The sequence below is a fragment of the Falco naumanni genome, chromosome Z, assembly GCF_017639655.2.
Source record: "Falco naumanni isolate bFalNau1 chromosome Z, bFalNau1.pat, whole genome shotgun sequence".
NCBI classification, from domain to species: domain Eukaryota; kingdom Metazoa; phylum Chordata; class Aves; order Falconiformes; family Falconidae; genus Falco; species Falco naumanni.
The window spans coordinates 61785183-61805840 of record NC_054080.1 but is presented as its reverse complement, the minus strand read 5'-3'; the positions used below and the strand labels follow the sequence as shown (position 1 = coordinate 61805840).

The following is a 20658-nucleotide window of genomic DNA, read 5'->3' as shown; positions in this document are numbered from 1 at the left end:
ACGGCAGCCCGGCCCGGCTCCGGACCTGCTGGGGAGCAGAGCCGCCGTGCAGCTCACACCGCCAGCGTAGTTCGGGCGGGAGGGCAGGAGAAAAGGGGAGAAAAATCCCCGAAGAGGGACTAGGAGCAGCACGTGCTCCGCTCACCGCCGCTGCCGGCCTGGCCTGGCCGGCCCCGGCCTGCCGCGAGGGCGCCCGTGCCTCGCCGGCACCGCTCCGGGGGGCTGCCGCGCCGGTGCCCCTCGGCCGCGGGCGAGTACCGCGGGCAACGCAACACCGCCGCCGGCTGTCAGCCCCGCGGGCCTGCCTGCGGCGGGCGGCGGCAAGGCACCGCCCCTCGGCCGCCGCCAGCCAGCGGGCGGGGCGGCGCGGGGCGGGGCGGCGGCGGCAGAGGCGCGGATTGGCGGGCGCGCCGGGGGCGGGGCGGGGGCGGGGCCGACGGCGGGCACGGCGCTGCTGAGACATTGGGGCGGCGAGCGCGGCCGGGAGAAGCGCGGGCTGAGCGGGCGGCGGGACGGACGCGCGGCGGAGGAGCGCGGGGCGGCGCGGCGGCGGTTCCCCGGCGGCGGACGGTGGCGGTGCCGCCGCCGCTGCGGCTGAGTGAAGGTAAAGAGAGTTGCCGCCGCGGCCGCCTCACCTGGCGATGTTTCGCGAGCGGCCGCCGAGGCAGGGGAGTGGGGCCGGGCGGCGCGGGACCGGGCGGCCTCCCGGGACCCGGGCACCGGCCGCCCCGGCGGGGTGACAGGTCCGGCGGGAGCGCCGCCGCCGCGTGCAACTTTCCCCCCCGTCCGGGCCGGCTGCCGCGCCGCCGAGCCCTCCGGCGCGGCAGGCCCGGGCGGGCCGCCCGCTGCTGCCGAGGCCGAGCCCCGCGGCCGGCCGTGCTTCTCTTCGCCCCCCGCGGCCGGGGGCGGCCCGGCTCGGCGCTTCCTGGTCGGGCTGGGCGGGCGGCGCGCCGTGCCGGGGGCGAGGCCCGGCCACCGCGGGGCTGCCTGGGAGCCCCGATCCTGCCGTGCGGCGCGGGGACCCGTGCTGCTGCACCGGCCGGCTGGCGGCCGCGGTGCGGGGAGCGCCGTCTGCGCGCACCCCTGCCCGGCGCCGCGGGGTAGCGTCCCCCGGACGCGGCCCGACTGCGGCTCCTGGAGAGCGGCTGCCCAGCGGCGGGGGCCGCAGACCGGGTGCGTGTCGGTGCAGGGCTCCCAGAGGGCGTAACTGGCGGGCCTCTTAACAGGAGTGGGGCTCAGTCTGTACCGTCTTCCTTGTTTTTTTTTAATTATGGTTTAAGCTTCTTTTCTAAAACTGTCATGACGCCCCCCTACCTTCTTCCATAGCTTTGCAGCCCATATGAAGTCTTTGAGACGTTTCGGAATGGGATGCGTTTTACAGTGTCCGCAGTGAAGTTAATGTACTTATTCCATGTGTATGTGTTTGGATTTGTTCAGCGGTAGAATCTCCACGGGCTCGAAATCACTTTTCCAAAGACTGGAAGTGGTATAAAGGTATAATAAGTATGCATCTCCTTCTTCACAATATATCATGGAGCTCCCTTTCTTGCAGAAAATAGTGTTCTCACGTGTAACTTACCTTGGTCATCTCCCTTTGGAGAGCAGCAGCATCTTACTTCAGAGATGACTGCGGTTGGTGTTACAGGTGTGTAGACACCTAGTGGGGAGAAGAGTCAGTCTCCAAGCAAATTCTCCACTTACACTTCAGTTCTCGTTATTTCAGTGCCTCACTAAGTACATCCGTTCACTCTTCTATTGATGAAGTTTATAATTGCAGTAGCAGGAAAGTTCGTATTAGGCACTGTTTCCCTAGGGATTTTTTTGAATATGTGAGAGGTGGCTGTACAAGGAGAAATGGTTGTTAAATGTGTTAATATAAAGCTGAAGAAAATCTTTGCTGTCTTGTATAGGGCTGCCGTATAAACAGCACACATGCACGCCTGTGGTTGGGCTGGTAGTTGGGAGTTGTGGAGTTGAAGTTTTTATTCTCTGTTGCCAAAGGAATGCTAGCTAGCATGGGAGGAAATGCTTGGGTACCAGTGGAGTGGGAGCCAAACATCATTTTTGACAGAGGGAGAAGGGGGGAGTGGAGGGAAAGCTTTTGTGTCCCCTTCCTTTTCCACCTAAGTTTACAAGAATCTGTTGTTGAATTTTTCTGTTGAATTTTAAATGTTAAAACTGTTAAAGTGCCTACCATAAACCATTCTGCTGGGAGGCGAGAGTTCTGCCTGAACTCAGGAATCTTTCACTGGGATCAAGCTCTTAGACAGTAAATAAAAAACAAATGAGCGTTTGATTCCCTGCAATACTCCTTCCTCCTTTTCCATTCCACCGGCCAAATGGAAATCCAGTAATACATCATCTCAAATGTAACAATGTTTCTTGCCTTAAATGTTTGGTTTGTTTTTTCCTCTCTGCTTAAGATGGTCTCAGAGCTATTTATTTTAAGACTGCTCAGCTTAAGTCAATTTGAGTCAAAATGTCGTGAGTGCAGAGCCCATGTAACTTCACTTGGAGTAAAGGGAATTTGTCTATATGGGATCTTAACAAAACAGTAAGTAAAGAACTGTCAAACAGGGCTCTTTGGACGCGCTGCAGTGTTACCAGGCTGGTGTGGAGAATTGGTATCTGTCCCTGTGCTAGGGCCCTCTGCAAGGTTCTTGGAGTCTGAGTCTCTGACAGATAGTGAGAATAGAAAAAGGCATAAATCCAAGAAATTCAGCATGGCTCACCCATGGGAGTGTCTCCTGGTTAACTCCAGGATCAGTTAGAGGATAGGATGCTGAGGGCCCTGTACTGAGAGCAGTGCTGAGGAGTGAGTATGAACCAGTGGTAACTGGATTTTGAGAAACTTTGCTACCGTAACTGCATTGCGTTATTCTAACACACAGTAAATCAGACCTTTTGTCCTATCTGATTCAGGTTTTGAGTTTTTAAAATAGACTTAAAAACTGTCATAAGCAGATTTTATGTTATTACGACATTTCCAGTTCCGTATTGTCAGACCAAGCATAAGAGACACTCATTTTAAATATCTGGCCGTAAAGTTGCTGTGACATATTTGATAATAAAAGATCAGAGGAGTAGGTAAAGTTAGTTAAATCACGCCGTGTTTAGAAGACTGACTTCGTTGACTGCCAAAATGCCCGTAGGCAGTAGGAGTGAAGTAAGCTGTAGCAGAGTATTTGTTGAACCTTTCTTAAAAAGAAAATAAATATTTCGGAATACTTAATGCAGTCAAAGTGGTAATTTTCTAGCAGGTTTTGCTGTGCGTAGTTGGTTTTGACTGGAAACATTTAGGTTAGCTCCAACACTTAGATCTAAGGTGTGTTAGTGCATTTTGTTCCCTTGCTATATGAAATGGGAGGAACCCATACTTTTGAAAAGGCTTCTGTGCGGTTTAATTGATACTTGTGCTTTAGTTTTTTGTTTCCTTTTCTTTCCCTCTAATTTTTGTCTCTACGCTTTCTGGTAGACGAGGCACAATGAAATATCAGTGAAACTCTTCATGCTAATTGCAACATCTGATATTTGGTAGTGTGAGCTATGCAGCATAGTTTGGTTTTTCAGAAGTGGCTGCAGAAATTTCTCATTAAAATTTTGGTAGGAGCTGGATGCCTAATCCACGTGGATAGATTTGCAAATTATTAAAATAAATACTTGTGTGTAGGCTTTTTGAAATGAGAAGTCTAATTCAGACTCAGATAATTCTTTCCTACAGCAAAAACTGGTTGCAAGGGATGATAAGCAAGTTCTTTCAGAATTTACAAGATTTTTCTTCTTTGTTCTGTTACAAGAGATGTTGCGCAACAAGCCGCAGGGAATTATAACTAAACCTGATGGACTGAAGAGGAGCTGCATACAAATTAGGGATTGGGGTCATTCATTGGCAAATGAAGCCTATATACATTCTTATTAACACTTTTTAGTTTGTCCGTTAGTATGTTCCAGCAACTTGATGACTAGACATCAGAGAAAATGGTGTGGAAAAGAGCTGTCAGAGGTTCCCTGTTCCAGCCGTGTCTACTGGTGTTTCTACAATGTAAAAGGAAGTGTTTCTCAAAAAAATCAGCTTTCTGTATATTACACAGACAGTATTTCACCTACTGATACGACATAGTCCCCTTGGGTCTTTTATTCTATTCTAAACTACACAAAGTTAGCACTTTCTGGTTCCCAGTGTAGCATTTCAAATTATGATTGGGCTTGTCTTTTTAAGTAGATGAAAATGAGTAACAGTTGAAATAATGTTTAGAAAACTTTCACTTTTCTGTATGTCTTTAAGCTACTGTTTTCTAAAATAACTTTATTTTAGTCATATCTTTCCTTTTTACTTCATGGTTGGGCAACCTTGAGTTGAATGTTCAGGCCTGTATTCTCTTGCCTTTAGCATAATTTAAACATAAAGCTTGATGCTTTCCTCCTGCTAGTGTGCTTAGGTGGTCTGGGTGTGCCTGTTTCAGTTGCTGATTGTTTTTCTAGTGTTAATACCACAAACACATTAAAAAACATCTGTAAGATGGGGGAGTCGGGAAGCTTCTCTTTTTAAGGAAAAAGAAATACGGTACTCATCAAGTAAAAGCACTTAGGATCTTTTGGTTCTGCAGATTTTTGAAAAGACCCCTCCCTCCAATATGTTTTTGGAATATAGGCCTTGGGCTGGGGTTTGTTGCCCAGCCTCACCCTCTGAACGAACAGCAGGAGATTGGATACCCCAGTGGGGAGCATCAGCACTAATTACAGTGAGCTCCTCCTCTGTCCCGGCCAGACCTCTTACAGGGAAGGGTTGTGGCCGTGTGTGTCTTCAGGGACATAACATGTGAAGTCTTGCCATCAGACTAGATATTGCAATACAGGGATCTCTCCAGGGCCTAGCCCTCTTACTCTGAGACTTCAGTAGCCATAAGCCACAGAGAAAGAAGCATGCCTCATACTGCAGGGGTGCAAATCTGTTTCAAGTATTTAGACATACATCCATTATAAAAATGCAAACATTAGGTGGCAGATGTTGTTGTGAAGTCACTTTATTGTTATTTAGGGCTCTGCCAGGGTTGCAGAAAATCTGTCATAAATGGATTCCCAAGTGCATGATTATCAAGAGAATGATTTCACCAGTTTTCTCTCTTTTTTTTTTTTTTTTTTCTTTTTCCAGGAAAACCACGTGTGTAGAGTTCAGTGGCAGGATATTTGAGGTTCGTGAGCAGTCTGTGGCAAGTGCATCTGAAGAAGGTGTGACCAGCTGCAAGAGTCAGCTGAAGTTGAGCATGGACATCCAGAAGAGCCAGCAAGCCCAGAAAAGGAACTGATTGGAAGAATATTGCTAGACATAGAAGTGGAACACACACTTCTGCGACAATCACTGTCTCAGAATAAATACATTAGTAAAAACATCAGCAGTGAAATGACAGATCCTGGTGCTTTTTGATTCTCTGGTGGATTTTATTACTTAGATGTTGCTATTGACATTTTTATTATCCCTTTTAATGCATCTTGAATCTCTCTGTATATAAAAATATAACTGGACAATCACATTTTGATACTGTTTAATAACACTTTTGAATGTTAAATTGTTTGCCAAGATGAGTGCCGAAGGATATCAATACAGAGCTTTATATGACTACAAAAAAGAGCGAGAGGAGGACATTGACTTGCACTTAGGAGATATATTAACTGTGAATAAGGGTACCTTACTAGCACTTGGATTCAATGAAGGAGAAGAAGCAAAGCCTGAGGAAATTGGTTGGTTAAATGGCTTTAATGAAACCACAGGAGAAAGGGGGGATTTTCCAGGAACTTACGTAGAGTACATCGGAAGAAAAAAAATATCTCCCCCAACTCCGAAGCCTCGTCCTCCTCGGCCCCTTCCTGTAGCACCAAGTCCTGCAAAAGTTGAAGCAGAGAGTGAGCAACAAGGTCAGTAGTATTCTCAGAAGTTGTGTATGTGTTCCATGTTTTTCAGCTATTTTTGTTTCATAGACTTGTCTGACTGTACATTTATGTGTATAACACCTGCTGGTCAGCTTTTTTAGTGCATGGCTCATTTCAGTCAAGAATTGTTTCTACTTCATAATAGTTACCTCACATGCTTTATAATTTTGTGTCCTTTGTCTCAGGCACCACAGAGACCAATAACTAGCTGTGAGGTACATCTCACAGGTTGGAAAGTATGCTTCTAATTCACAACTGTAAAGACACAGTGAATAAGCAGGATAGCATTTATTTTAGGTTTCTAAGAAGCTGGTGGAAATTTTTCCCTCTGTCATTTATGAGACTCAATATTGAGAAACTCCTTGGTGAATCTGACAGTACGAATTCCAAATAAACAGTAGGTTCCTATCAGAAATCTCTTGTTAACAGAAAAAACCCCGTACTTTGTCATGGGGGCTTAACTTTAATGTCACAGGTAAGAGCAGGTACTTAAAAATGAACAGTGGGATAATGATAAAGAGGAATTCAGATTAATGTTTTTTGGGGGGTAGGCATGCAGTAGAAAAAATAGCATTTGTATAAACAGAGGAAGATATTTCCTTTGTTTAAACATAAATTGCTTTCTAAACCTACATTTGCAGCAGTATGTTAGGCAGAACTCAGAATCTGATCAGAACTCTTCTGTTAGTAGAAGAGCCTTCTCTTTTTTAATTGGAGGAACTTTAGGGTAAAAACCCCCCAACTTTCTTCCAAGTTATTTGTCTCCTTTACCTACTGATATTAAGGTATTTGGAGTTACAGTTAACGTACAGCAAGCCAAGTCCATCTTAGGGTAGATTTTATGTTGGTACTTATATTGCTTCAGGATATAAAACTTCTTAAATTCTCAATGTTTGTATCTGTAGGAAGTACAGGTTGTATGTAGTATGTGATCCTGGTTCTCACATAGTCGTGAATAGTCTCATCACCCTCTGCCTCCACAGAAATCTTTGTACCATCACTTGCAAAGTTGTGGTATCAGTTTATCAGCTTCCATGCCACCATGTTGATAAGCAACAAAGATAACAGAAGTACAGAAATTGTATGTGGAGACCTGGCAGAAGCATTTCTAGGTTGGTGGGGACTTAATAAAGAGTAAATCTGAACTGGTTTAAGTAGTAACGTCCTTAGACACTCAAGAATTGCTTGCAAGTGTATAATGCCTAGGTGTACGTCATTGCTAGAATGAAGGTGGACAGATGGGAGTATAGTGGCATTGTAGTTCATACTGTCCCTGTTCCTCAAGTCCTCAGACTCTCAGCCTCTATTCATTAAAGTCTCATGGCTTCTTATTAGATTAATTCTGAAATTGGGGTATTTGCTTTTGGAAGAAAACACCATTACTTCTTCAATCATTCCTTGTATTGGATATTAATGTGCTGATGAGGTAACAGTGACTTTTTTTTCTTAACCCACCTGCAGAGATGGTTGTCTGCATAGTATGTAGCAGCAGAATAAACATGACTCTTTGGATAGACACCTCAGTGCTGACAGGTCATTTTAGGAGGTGGAGGATAGAAAGAAAATGTCATTCTTTACATGTGTGTGCTGTGGTGAAGTAACTGGCATCCCAGGCTTTCAGGTACTTGTTGCTTTAAACGTCAAGTGGTGCTTTATTAAGTTGCTTGGTCTCTGAACTCATGCTTACTTGATGCTCCTGTTCACAGCTTCACGATGTGAGCTGGCCACGAGGCTGTGCTGGGAGGCCCCTGTGTTAATGTTGCCGTTTCCCAGCCTGCCCAGGGGCTGTGTTTCTAACTGATGTTTAAGGGAGTTTCAGCTGCAGGGAGTTACTCTGGGAAATTCTGCTGCAGATCTGGGTGCTCTGATTAAATAAAAGCTTTCCTACTTCCTTGGAATGAGACTGTGCCCTGAGCATTAGTGACTAGAGGTCTCTTAAACTGAAGTTTATTGCCTCTGGACAGAGTACTATTTACATACAATGCATTTATTTTTAATACCTTGAGAGTGTGGGATTTGAAACAAGATGTGCTAATTTAACTGGGAATCTTAATCTCAATGTCTTCACAAGTGATCCTGTCACCCTCCAAAATGTTTAAGAATCAGGTTGCAATCCAGCCTTGTATTTTTCTGATTAAAAAAAACCCCAAAACCCTAAGTTCCCAAAACTCCTTTTTGAATTGAAGATTGTAAGCATCATGTGAAAGGCTAGGCAACTTCAGTAATGCCCTAGGATCAGGGATTAGACCTTCAACATAATTAGGGAGGGGAAACACTGAATTTTGAACTCCGAATAGCTCAAGAGTCTAAAACAATGCGTGTTAACTTAAACAAAATTGTGAAAAGTAATAAGAAGTGATCTCTTTACAGATCTTATAACTGTAAAGAACTAAGGCAGAGGGCGCTTTAAATCATAGAAACGCATTTGGGAAATGTTGTATTGAAAGAGTATTATTAAAAAAACAAAAGGAAGGTGAAATTAAGTGAGCAGAATGATACAATAATGATACCTATGGTGAAACCAGAGGTGCAGGTGGAAATACAGTTCAGATGAAGAATAATATAACAATGTTTGTTTGACTTTTAGGTGGCTTTATTATTTTGTGTATGGGATTTGGTGCAGGGGATAGCACACTTATTGTCCATCAGCCAATGTGATGGCCGGTGGGCCAGAAGATTCTTTCCAGGGTGACACTTCTCTCTACGCCCCTAGAGTGTATTTGAAATAAATTAATGGGTACTATGAAACTTGCTTGACCAAACACAGTCACACTTACATTTTCAATACTTCATCATTTGAAACTCCTGTGGATCAAAGTGACAAATCAATGGGGAACTGGAAGCACACTAATTAAATATACCTCAGTTATTTGTAATCCGTATACTTTTTTCATTCTGTGAAGAGTCAGTTCTGTATGTACCTCTGTTGTGTATGTGTTGAATAAGAATATTGGAAACTTAACTGGAGATTTTAAAGAATAACTATAATTATATGAATTATTTAAATTTTACCTCTGTGTAACCTGCTCTAGGTGAACCTACTTTAGCAGGGGACTGGACTAGATGTTTTCCAGAGGTCCCTTCTAGCCCCAACCAGTCTGTGAAACCACATACATAGATTTACATTTTTTTAAGAAAATACTTTCTAATGATTTCAATACTCTTTAATACTTAATTATTTGTTATGATTTTTTTCCCCCCGGCCTTGTTAAGCTTGATCACTTGCTCACTGATGTCCAGATTGTTTTGTATTAGGTCAAAATTGCAATGTTTAGGTAATGCTGCCAGTATTCACACTCTTCAGTACTCATACACAAATAATCACAGACATCTGAACAGACTTTGCAGTCAGTGAGGCTAGTAACATGGGCAGAGTTGTTCATCGGGCCAGTGTCTTATGCAATCACAGTCTTACTTTTAAATAGGGAACTCTTGTTTTCAGATTGGCTTTTAAAATTTAAAATAACTGCTGGTGGTATCAAATTCTATTAAAGCATTAATTTATCCATTACCACACTTAGGTCAAATATTTCCCCAGATGTGTATTTTATCAATGATCCATTTACGTTTCTAGAACCACTGGTCAAGACTAGAACTGAGGCTCCTTGACCGAAATTTTAGGGTTGTTGCGTTTTGCCTGTCTTTACCTTACATATGTTATAGATGGATTTAGTCTGAATTTGGGGAGGGAGGCAGGTGTTACTGCCTCTGAAGAGAGATGAAAACTAAGGGGATACAAGAGCCCCAGGAAGTCTTTAGCAGCTTTTACTTTCAGGCCTGCTGCATCAGAGCTATGGCAAGGAAGGTTTAGTTCATCTTCCTGTTGCGGAGCTCTCACGGGTACAACATGCCTTTTTCCCAGGTTTAAATCTCCTACCAGGCAAGGTGGCTGGCTGCTGCTGGAGGAATCAAGGCACTTGCAACAATGCAGACCCACTGTAGGGGTCATCTTTATGCCCTCCACTAGACACCTGAAGTTTATGTGAAGTAGTAAAGATTTTATATGATATTTTTTTTTTTGGCTTAAAATGTTTTTGTTTTTTAAATTGGAGCTACGTAAGGCTGGTTCCCCTTACTTAGCTCCATCTCGCCCAACCCTTTGCAAATGAAAAGTGCATAAGCTGTACTGAGTCCAACTGAGTTTTGTGAACTTTGATTCAGCTCATTTGATACAGCTGCATATCTTTAGAGTGGGTTCATACAGTATTATTTTCCTACCTGGTTTGTGAAGGCTGAACTGAAGCAGACTTTGAAGCATAAAGCTTTGATTGATTGACAGAAACACTTTCAGCTTTAACTTGGAATGCCAAATTCCCACTTTGAAATTAAGGTCAGATTGCAGAAGGGCAGACTAGGTCTTTGTATGAATAATTTGGCTGTTTTCATGTTTTGGAGCTTCCTGCAACTTCCTGTGTAACTTCAAAGGGTTGTGATGTTGACACTTCATACAGTTTCAGCTGGTTTGGAGCCTAAAAATAATCCAAAGCTCTTCCTTCTTGTGATGAAACCAGAACATAGATTAAAAAAAAAAATAAATGCAAAAAAACCCCCCAAAAGAGACCTCCTTTCTTTACACTTTTTCCCTAGAACAGATACAGATCAGCAAATTAGACAAAGATAATGGCACAGAACATTTGGAAACTTTCCTTTCAGAGACCAGATTATGCAATGTCTGACAAAGATCCAAACTGACGGAGAGCATAAAACCGTGTGTGCATGCTTGAACTGAATATGCTGTAGCATTTTTTTGTTTAATTTTGCTATAAAGCCAGTAGAGCACTTGCGTTTCTGAAAATTGTTTACATTTGTAAATTAGGGGACATAAGAGTGAGTGGAATGAAGTGAGCCTGGAGCCTCTGCTGGGAATAAAACAGTCATCATCCCTCCTGATTGAGGCAAATGGAAAAAGGAAATTATGGGGTGAAGTGATGAGTCACTATCTCATTTGGTAAATGTATTTGCCATTCAAGCCAGAGCCCCTGGATTCATTCTAAAAAAACTAGTTTGCGTGTAAGCCTTTGTCAGAACTGCCCTGCAGTCACAAACTTCAATTTGGTTGCTTTTGACTTGCACCGAGGAGTTGGCAGATTCCTGCCATAGAGCTTCGCCAGCTGCTAGAGCTCACTTTTCTTGGTGTACAAGGCAAATTTCTAGCTGCCACAATGAGCGCGTGCATCTGAAAACAGTTCATGCCACCTGCTAAAGAAAGCAGAGATTTTTGCAGGCTGCGATAAAGTGAGGCAGAGCACTTTTCCACAGTGATAAAATCAGGATGATAGCAACTAAAAAAGTCTATGTAAGCACCACAGAAAGCACAGGGACATGCTTGCAAGTACTAGTACAAACTGCACGTTAACGGTGGACCTGAGCAAGTTCATGGTTGATGTGTGGCCCCACCTGCTGGTAGAGGAGGAAGGAAACGAAGAGGAAGGAAGGCGGTTAAAACCACGGTCTTCCACGTTGTGTTATAATCGTTGCAGGATAAGAATAAAAGTGAGACAGACCTTTTGAAAATAGTATTTTAATTGAAAAATCGATATTTTTTGGAAAAAATATATTACTTGGGGCACACGGAACTCCCTTTTGAGCCTCAAAGATAATCTTGGACCTGAAAAAGCTTCTGTGGCTGAAATGCATCTTTTTCCCTCAGCTGTATCAATTAAGCTAAAAAAAAATGTTGCTTTTTATTACATATTTTGCTTTAAGAAACTGAATAAGACATTCCTATTTTGATGCTGTAGAAATATTTTTCTGTTTTGTATTGCACCAATTTTTATATGCCTTTTTAATAGTTACAACAGTGACATTATGTTGAGTGACTTGGTTTACTTTTCTTTAGCCTTCTGTAATACTGATTCAGTCTGTTAATACCTCCTGCTGACATGAATGCTCCTGGGGCATGTTTAAAAAAGGCAAAGATGAAGTAGCCTACTTCTCTCCCTTGGAATCATCTTGATCTGTTCCTGTACCGGTAATCCAGGAACATCTGAAAAAAAACCCACAGGGTAGCAAACAGTTCTTACTTTAAGCTTGCATATAACATCAATTCGTGAGTTTCAGCAACACATGGTGCTAAGTATTTGCCAAGAATGGATCATGCTGCACCCCAAGCAAATGACTGTGCCCACATAAATAGTTGTGTGATGCCATGTACGCATCCAGATTTTCTTGTGTGAAAGAACACAGGTGGTGTAACTGCAGCTGGCTGTGCACTGTTTCACATCTGCGTCTTGTTCCAAAGCTGCTTTCCGTGATAAACTTCCATGAAATCAATCTGAAGGCTAGAATACAAAGAACTACTTTATATTCATAGCTAAGAATGATGAAGGGAATTACAGGATTTTAAAGAAATACTTTTAACTAGAGAAGGATTTAAATCCTGAGAATACTTTGGTGTAAATCTAGGTACTTAGGAGAATTTTAAGATAATTTTTTTTTTGTAAAAAAAAAATTAACTGTGGTTATGTATGTCTAAAATACAGTCCTATTTTGTGGTTTCATGAATAGAAGAGATTTTTTTTTTTTCTTTTTTGTTATGTGTTACATTTTTTGCACTTTGTTATAGAAGTGCTTGTATCCTTGGACATTGCCTGAAGTCGTCTGGTAAAGTGTTAACAGGTGTAACTTTGTACTAACTTGACTGCTTTTTGTTCACTCTTTTATGAATGCTGTATGCAGCAGTCCATCAGAACAGCACCCATTTTCCTTATTTTCACATATTGATCCACTTCATAAGCCAGTTTGCATATAAGACAGCTTTTGAAAACAATGTTTAAGCTGACAGCTTTTCAGGTAATAAGGATCTATAATCAAAAGCCTCAGGACAGAGTTTCAAAAACATGCTACTGCCCTGAGCTAGGGAAAGGTGTAATTGTATATGATTTCTACACTTTAAAAATATCTTTTAACACAATCTTGTACTTCAAAACTACTGTGTAAACTGTGACATGAATGATGAAAAAGGTCTTTAACAGTTCATTTAGCTATCAGACAATTTACTTGCATAATCCTCTGGATCTCTTTGTATATGCTTGGCATCATTTGCTGCATTAAGAGTTATTTCACAGAGGTTAATGTCTGAGATAGGTTCTTTACTAGAGATTGTAGGTGTTGAGGGCAAGAAGTGAGATCTACCCTTGGCAGGTCTGAACATGCCAGTTTCCATTTCTATCCATGCTGACAGATCACTCCATGGTATCCAGGATGGGAAGGTGCTCCAGCAGAAGGCAGACCTTGTACAGGAAGAGCAGTTACTTCTGGTCCACTCAGCTTCCAGAAGCTCTCAAGTAGCTATAGTATTTTTCATTAAATAGGCAAAGCATAGATGAGGCTAATTTTTCTCTGTGGTTTCTTTGATTTTTTTTTTTTTTTTTTTTTTTAAATTGAGTTTCTGCATGTTGGGAAACCAGATGAACTCTGCTTTCCTGTAAAGTTTTGGTGCTTCCTTCTAAAAAAAACATGTATGCTTGAAAATGTAAAGATACTGGCCAGAAGCCAGACTGTTCCACTTAAAACACATCAGATTGGTGTAATTCAAGGGGTCTCTTCCTTGCTCTTTCTCTGCTGTGGGAGTCAATTTGTTGGATGTGGCACGTCTGAGCACTAGTGTGCTGTAGCCTCCTGCTCACCAGCTGGGAAGGAGGGAAGAGGAGTGCAACTTGAGATCTGTAGTCCGAGGAGGGAATGCACCTCCCAGGAGGCATGGCTGCACCAGTGTTGTAAGTCTTGTTTACAGATATGACAGTGGAATCTATTTGTTGGGGTTAGAAGAGAAAACTAAGTGCTGTCACAGATTTCTTCCTAGATTTCCTCATTTCTCATGGACAAGATTGGTAGGTAGCAGATAAGCATGGAGAATTATTTTTGGTGAAGAAACTTTTAAATGGTATCAGACGCTGCAGATTCATGTTTCAAAGCATGTTGTAGCTTCTCCAGTGGTGTGTCTCAAAGGAAAGGCTTTTCGTTTGTGAGGTTACCTTTTAATTTCCAAGCCCTCTTCCTAAGCTGTTTTTTGCTGGAGGTAGACCAAAGCACTTAAATTAGGGAATTAATGAAAGAAACCACTAATTACGTGCAGTGGTTGATAAGGCTACACAGCTGTGTCTGGTTTTGTTATCTTTCTATCCAGGGACATTCCAGAAATGAGCAGTTAAGGGCAAAGATTTGCAGTGCTTTTCCTACTTCCACATGATGTTCAAGCCTGTGACCACACATGCCAGCCCTCTGTTGCTAATTCTCAATTTTTCATGTGCAGTGCTTAGATGGAGGCATGAAAATGTCTGTTGTGTTTACGAACTTAAACTTGAATTGTCTCCTCGCCAAGACCACAGCTTTTTAGCACAGGTGAGGAGCAACAGAGGCCATAGCAAAGCCCTCCGCCATTTATTTCTTTCCTCCTAGTTGACTGATGCACGCTTGAGGGGCATCTGCCTCGCCAGAGTCTGCAAAAGACTGTGAGGCTCCAGGGCAGTATGAGATGCAGCAAGGTGTAATCTGCTCCCATGGTCTTCCCATTTCTTCATGGGTCTTCTGTGAGGGGTCGACACCTTTTGAGAGCTCCTCTGAAATGGGGTGGCTGACCAGTCTTTCATTCTTCATTTGGTATTTATTGCATTGTTTGCAATATATCCATTCCCTTAAGAGAAAGGGCAAAAAATGTCATCCCTTGACATTTTGAAGCAAGTTATTTTGTGTACTTTGGAGTCAAATCTGTACTGATGTTTCAGCATAATTTAGAATATGTTCTTGCAGTCCAAATTACTCCATTATTCTGAGGCCAGGATAGCGTAGCTAGTCATTAGCCTACATAAGCAATTTTCTTATGGAGACAAAGGTTTAGGGAGAGAGGCCTTTTGTTCCAGTGCAAGCCAGTTCTGAGGATAAAGGTTTGTTTTAGTGGTCCTTGCAATCTGGCCTGGTCAGTAGAGAAAGGGTTATAGAACACATATTCAAAACAGTAAGAAGCAAAAACTTCATCTCAGATATCTGGAAATAAAGGACCCCTGTTCACTCAGGGAGGGGTCCTCATGGGCACAGAGGAATGAGCGTTTGTATTGTCTTTGCTCTGCTGCATTAATAATTTATTACCATTGGTTGAAAGATTAGCGTGCATTCCCCACCACTTTCATGTTTTTCTAACTTCCTCTTAGGTCAAACTTAGTGCTGACAACTCCAAAACTCTTTTTGTAGTCTGTGTAAGCTGCAGCCCCCTACATGAAATGAGAGATTTTCACAATCCCACTATTATCAGGACACTTTTGGGGGGTGATATTAAATCAGTGGTTTAACAATGTTTACTACAGCATGAACTAGCATGAAGTCTCACTTCTTTTGAGCTGCCTTCTGGCTTTTGGGAGCATTCCAACTGCTAGAGGAACATTTGGTGTTCATCTGTGGTGTGTAATACTGATCATTGCTTTGGACTACTTTTGTAGTGGTAGTTAAAAGTCTCTTGTATCTTTGATATTGAAACTTGCACTGAAAACGATAGTGGATGCGGGTGCCTTCCCTAGTGATTTAAGATGCAGGACTTTGCGTTGCATGTACAGTTTAGCAAAAAAGGGGAAGACAGTTACCAACTGTTAAGCTTTTTCTCCAGATGTTTCCTCTAAGACAAATATCTAGAGTTTTATTATAACACAGTAAGATCACACCAATAAGATGAGAATGGTTAGGGGTTTTTTGTTGTTGTTGTTTTCCTTGTCTGTTTGATTGATCTAAATAGCTAGTCAATCAAATACTGTGGTACATTGTCTGTTAGTTTAGATGGAACATGCCCATGCTTGTTAATGTGAGCTGCTTTAAAGAGAATATTAAAATGCCTTATTCAAGATCCCTTTGGATGCAAACTAAAAATAAGATTATTTTAAAGTGCTGATGTTCTTGAAAATATTGTGTATGGTTGGGGTTTTTTTGTTTACTTAAAGGACTTGTCCACACAAGAAGCAGCAGGCTTCTATTCAACTTTCCCTTAAATTGGTGGCAAAACCCATTCTGACTTCAGAAGGAACGGGATCAGACCTATAGTCAAGCTTCAGCAGCATTGGGACAAATACCGTAGCTCTTACTCTCACTTCTCACAACTGCCATTGCCTTGAGGGTTTGGAGCACAAATACTAGCCATGTTCTGAAGAGATTCCAGTATACCGGACTGCATATAATATGAATATGCATGAAATACTACACGATAAACACTGACGTAAAGAACAGTGACTGTCCTTTCACGGTTTTCAAAGACATGGAAGGGAAACACAGTCATCTCTTCTGAGGACCAGAGCTAATGCAGGGCGTGGAATTTCACTGGGTACTTCCTATATTGAGCTTATAACTTATAGACAGATTAAAGCATGTTTCTAATTAGTCCACACTCCTCCATTTAGTACATACTCAATGTAGATGACTTAACTTTTTAGCTGTTTGTATAGTCCATTATATATTAGGAATTGGCAATTTACTAGTATTTGTGTATTTGGTGATGACAGGATATAGATTATTTTCACCAAATTATTTTCTTCTATTTTATTCAGTCCTTTTCACTAATGCATATGAAAAAATTTGTTCCAAGCTGCTAGATACTTTGGCAAGGCTGTTTTTTTTTTCCTTACAGCTGCCTGTTTGGGTAACTAAAGCGATGGTAATGAGTGTTTCATATAATTGAGGAAATGATATGGTGACAGTTTTAATTGTATAGTCTGTTACTGTACAAATTATTACTTTTATGATAAATATAGACTTTTATTACCTCGATACATGTGCAAATACACAGTGAATTAAATTGCACACTTTACTAGGGTTAACTTTGTTAAGATTGCAAAGCTATGTATCTAAAACTTTTGTTTGTACATCTAAGTACACCTTCTTGTAGTGTATGCCATCTGATAGTTTTTAATTACAGTCGTCTGACCCCTCTTCCCACTTGTCCTTGCTTTGCTCCTTGTCAAGGCCTTCACTGAATGAGAATTGCTTCATTCTGGTTGTTCAGTTTGTGGTCTTAAGCCACCTTTTCTTCACAGCCTTCAGGCTTGTCTCTGGAAACAGGTTTCTTCATTGCCTCTTCTGCGCTTTCCAGTGATGTGGCTGATAACAGCTTCATAGAGCTTCATATTCACAAATATTAAGTCATCTTCTGGACACTGTTGTGAGCAAAGGTGGTATCATGATTCCTGTGAAGAATGAGGTAGACCAAAAAAAAACAATTAAAAGAGTAACTACTGTTTTAAGATACTTAAAGGTTGATCTCTTTGTAGTAGGGAGGTCATGTTTCAAAAAGCTGAATCGGGGGGTGGAACTGTTAACGTAAAGATCTCTATACTCTTAACACTTAGATGTTCATTGGGATAACCAAAACCAGGAACCAGAACTGCATTAGGTTTGACAGTGTAAGGCTTCATTTGTCACAAGGAGCAAGTACCATCTGCTCACTCCACGGCTGGCTTCAGTTACTGATTACTGGGTGTCCAAGATGATTGCTTGCAGAACAGATCTTCCTGGCATACCCTGCCTGCGTCATCCAGCTTCACCAGCTGGAATCCAAATACAAGCATCAAAAGCAAAAGAATTGTTAGAATGTGAGTGCACGTATTCAACATTTGTGACATAATTTAATGTCGTCTCATTTGTTTCCCGATTCTGATAATTCTAAGTTTAAGTTCTCAGTACTTCATGTAAAGCGTGTCTTCCAACAGAAATCCACATTTCAGGGACACACGTGTTTTAAGTACCTTTTGCTTTAGGTTTTTATAGTGCTTCTCTAGTAGTTTCGCTTTTTTTCACCATGTTATAGTTGAGATTCACAATGCAGGAATTTTTGCAAATGATGACATTATATAGCAAATTCTTGAGTTCTTGAATCTTCATTTTGGTTTTCTAATACCAATCAGTAACTTGCTTACTTGAAAGATGCTTTTGCTACCGTCTTTATTGTGCCATGCTGTAAACTGCAACGTTGTGTAATCAAGAGGTTTGGCAGTGCAGCTTCATCCTAGCATGACAAAATTTTTTCCTGGATTACTCTGTTGCTAGTATCATACATTAAATTTCTCTTTTGAGAAATACTAGTTTAGAAAGTGGAAAACAAGGCAGCTTCAGCGTGCATGATAGATGACTAATAGGGGAGGTATGAGAAATACTCTTGACACCTGGAATGATTATTCATTGACTTTCTAGACACACTAGAAACATGGGAAGAGTGTTCTGCTGTGGAGGACTCTGTGCTGTCTTGCACCAGACTTCTATGCCAAGTTAGAGAAATTGAAGGATATGCTTCCTCTACATGAAGTTGTCTGCACAGCCTTTGTGTTTTTAGGTTTTTCATATTTTGTGTCTTCTAGATACTGATAGAGGAATTGCAGGGTCATTGGGCTTGTATGTACAAACAAGACACAGGACTATGAAGAGCCATGGCATTTGATCTTTGAAAACCAAGGGTGTATGAATGCATGCTCCTGTGAAAACCCTGAATTGCAAAAATTGTTTGTAGTGGGCTAGAGAGGCATTTGACAGATTATGTGCAAGTACATACATGTGTGTTTCATTATTCCATTGCCTTAGGAGACTGGTGTTTAAGTTGGCAGATCTGCTTATTAAAAGCAAAGCTTTTTGGCTGGCAGGATTACAGAATGCCTGAAGGAGGAAGAGGCCAAATGCTGAGAGAAGGAGAGAGAACATGTAATGTGCAGAAAGCATGGCGAAGCTATAAAGCTAGCAGGAGAAAGTAGACTTAAATCTGATTCCAATTTGTTCTGTTGGGCTGAAGTGGATAGTCATGCAGAAGTAAAAGCATGACATTCTCTCATTTCAATATGAATTTAATATTCCAGAGAATATGGACTTTTATGTCATATTAAGTATGATTTTGTCACCTGTTTGCAGTCTGTCAGAAATATTTAATCCATGCTTATTTTTCTGACTCAAAAGAAAACAAAAACCAAAAACCCAGCACCAAAAAACCCAAAACAAAACAGCTTGCTTTGAAGCTTTACAAAGCACTGTCAGACCATGGCGTAAGTGTATCGGATCATAGCATAAGTGGACCCTCTAATAGGATCTAGAACTTTGTTCTTTGTCTCCATTTGACATAAGACTACAGTATGTAGTCTCCCAGTGTATGCTAAGTTTCTGCATGTTAGTTTGGTGATATGTAATTTGTAGCTCTTTTTTGGGGGGGGAATAAAACCCAACAAAACAGAAAACAACCCAGTCTTTATACATTGTAGTTTGAACTATCCTGCAAGGTTTTGGAAACAGCAGTCAAACAAGTTGAGCATGTGTATCTGGAGACACCTGTAGCCTTGCACTTTCTTGCTCAGTTTGGGTTCCTTTGCAACCGCAGGCAGCGCAGATTAGAATATTCACTTGGTCTTTTACATTATTTATTCCTAGTTGAATGCCATTGGAATAAACAGCTGCTCTGTCTCCTAAGACTTCTCAGATTGAGAGCAAGGTTTGAAATGTGGGAAGCTGACTGGTGGAAAGCTGACAGATGTAGTGAAACAGAAGGAAGAGAGAAGCAGAAGTGCTGCCTCCCTTGAGAGTTCAAGAAATACACTATTAAAAACAAACCAAACAACAAAACCAAAACAAAAAGCATTTCCCTTAAAACAAGACCTAGATTTATATGATTGCTCATACTGATACCTCTGAAAGAGGCTGTTAGTGGCACATTTACCATAAAATATTAGAACCCTGTGGGAGGTGACAGGCTCCTGTTTAGCAGTTCTGACTCCTGTAAGAACTAGGTACCTAGTGGTAATGTAGCAGAGGTTAGGCGAGTTAGCCAGCTGTCTGCTGCATATAGCATTTTGAAGAGCTTTATCTTGTAAAAGCCTCAGGAAATTTCTGTGAAGATGCCAGGCTGAGCTAATTAGGATACATCTTTTCCAGCTTCATGCACAAGTTCGGAAGGGTAAATTAGGAGAAGTAAGTAGAAAGGTGCTTGCTCTGATGTAGCAGGCAGGTCATGTGAACATTTGAAAACTAGGAGTCATAAAAAATGACAGAAATCAGGTTAATTTAAAATTAATGTCTTCTTGTTCCTTCTGTCCTCAACAGGGAACTGTTTTTTTGGATGGATTCTCCATCTGGGAGTCAAGTGAGACATCCTTTTGTTTCTTGGCATGGCAGCTATTTAAATAAATAAATAAATTCCTTTTAAAAAGTAAAATGAAATGAGAAAGAGGTGTTCCCTTCTGGTAGGGTCAAATAAAGGTAACTCTGGTTCTTTCTCTTGGCAAGATGACCAAGGGATTCCTCTGGGGCATAATAACAAAACCAGACATATAAGACTTACATAAGACTTCCTTTTTTTTTTTTTTTTACACCCTCCACCCCCCAACCCTCCCTGCCAAGGATAGCAGGAAAACAACCAGGATATACCTGGCCTTTTGACAGAACAGCAGCCAATTCCCAGTCCTTGCTGGCCAGTGTGGAAGAAACCTTACGCCTTCCAGCCAGCAGCCTTTCAGCCTCACAAACCTCCACCCATTTTGTAGTGAATCACAGCTGGAAGACCTTTTCACATGTTTGATCACATCTTGTGCAAGTCAGGGATATATATATTTACTCCATTATTGTGTCCTATAATCAACATTCTGAAACATCTGAGTGACTGTAGCTTTAAGGTCTGTTTGTGTATATGTGGAAATAGAGATACATGTATAGATAGATGGTGCAATTATATTTGCAGATGTGGGTGGGTTGGTTAGAAAACTAGCTGTCTTGGCAGGAGCAGGC

At 41.7% G+C, this 20658-nt stretch overlaps 1 protein-coding gene across 2 annotated transcripts in view; it reads left to right on the top strand.

The window, feature by feature from the left end:
* Positions 1–509: 509 nt before the first annotated feature.
* PIK3R1 (phosphoinositide-3-kinase regulatory subunit 1) overlaps positions 510–20658 on the top strand; it is a 61111-nt gene continuing 40962 nt past the window's right edge. The window contains exons 1-2 of one of the 2 annotated variants that reach the window (XM_040579369.1): positions 510–604; positions 5153–5913. In XM_040579369.1, the coding sequence (XP_040435303.1) occupies positions 5580–5913 (334 nt within the window). In that variant the 5' untranslated portion in view covers positions 510–604; positions 5153–5579. Of the gene's footprint in view, positions 605–5152; positions 5914–20658 lie in introns of those variants that run through there. The other variant, XR_005825540.1, reaches the window with a different exon arrangement.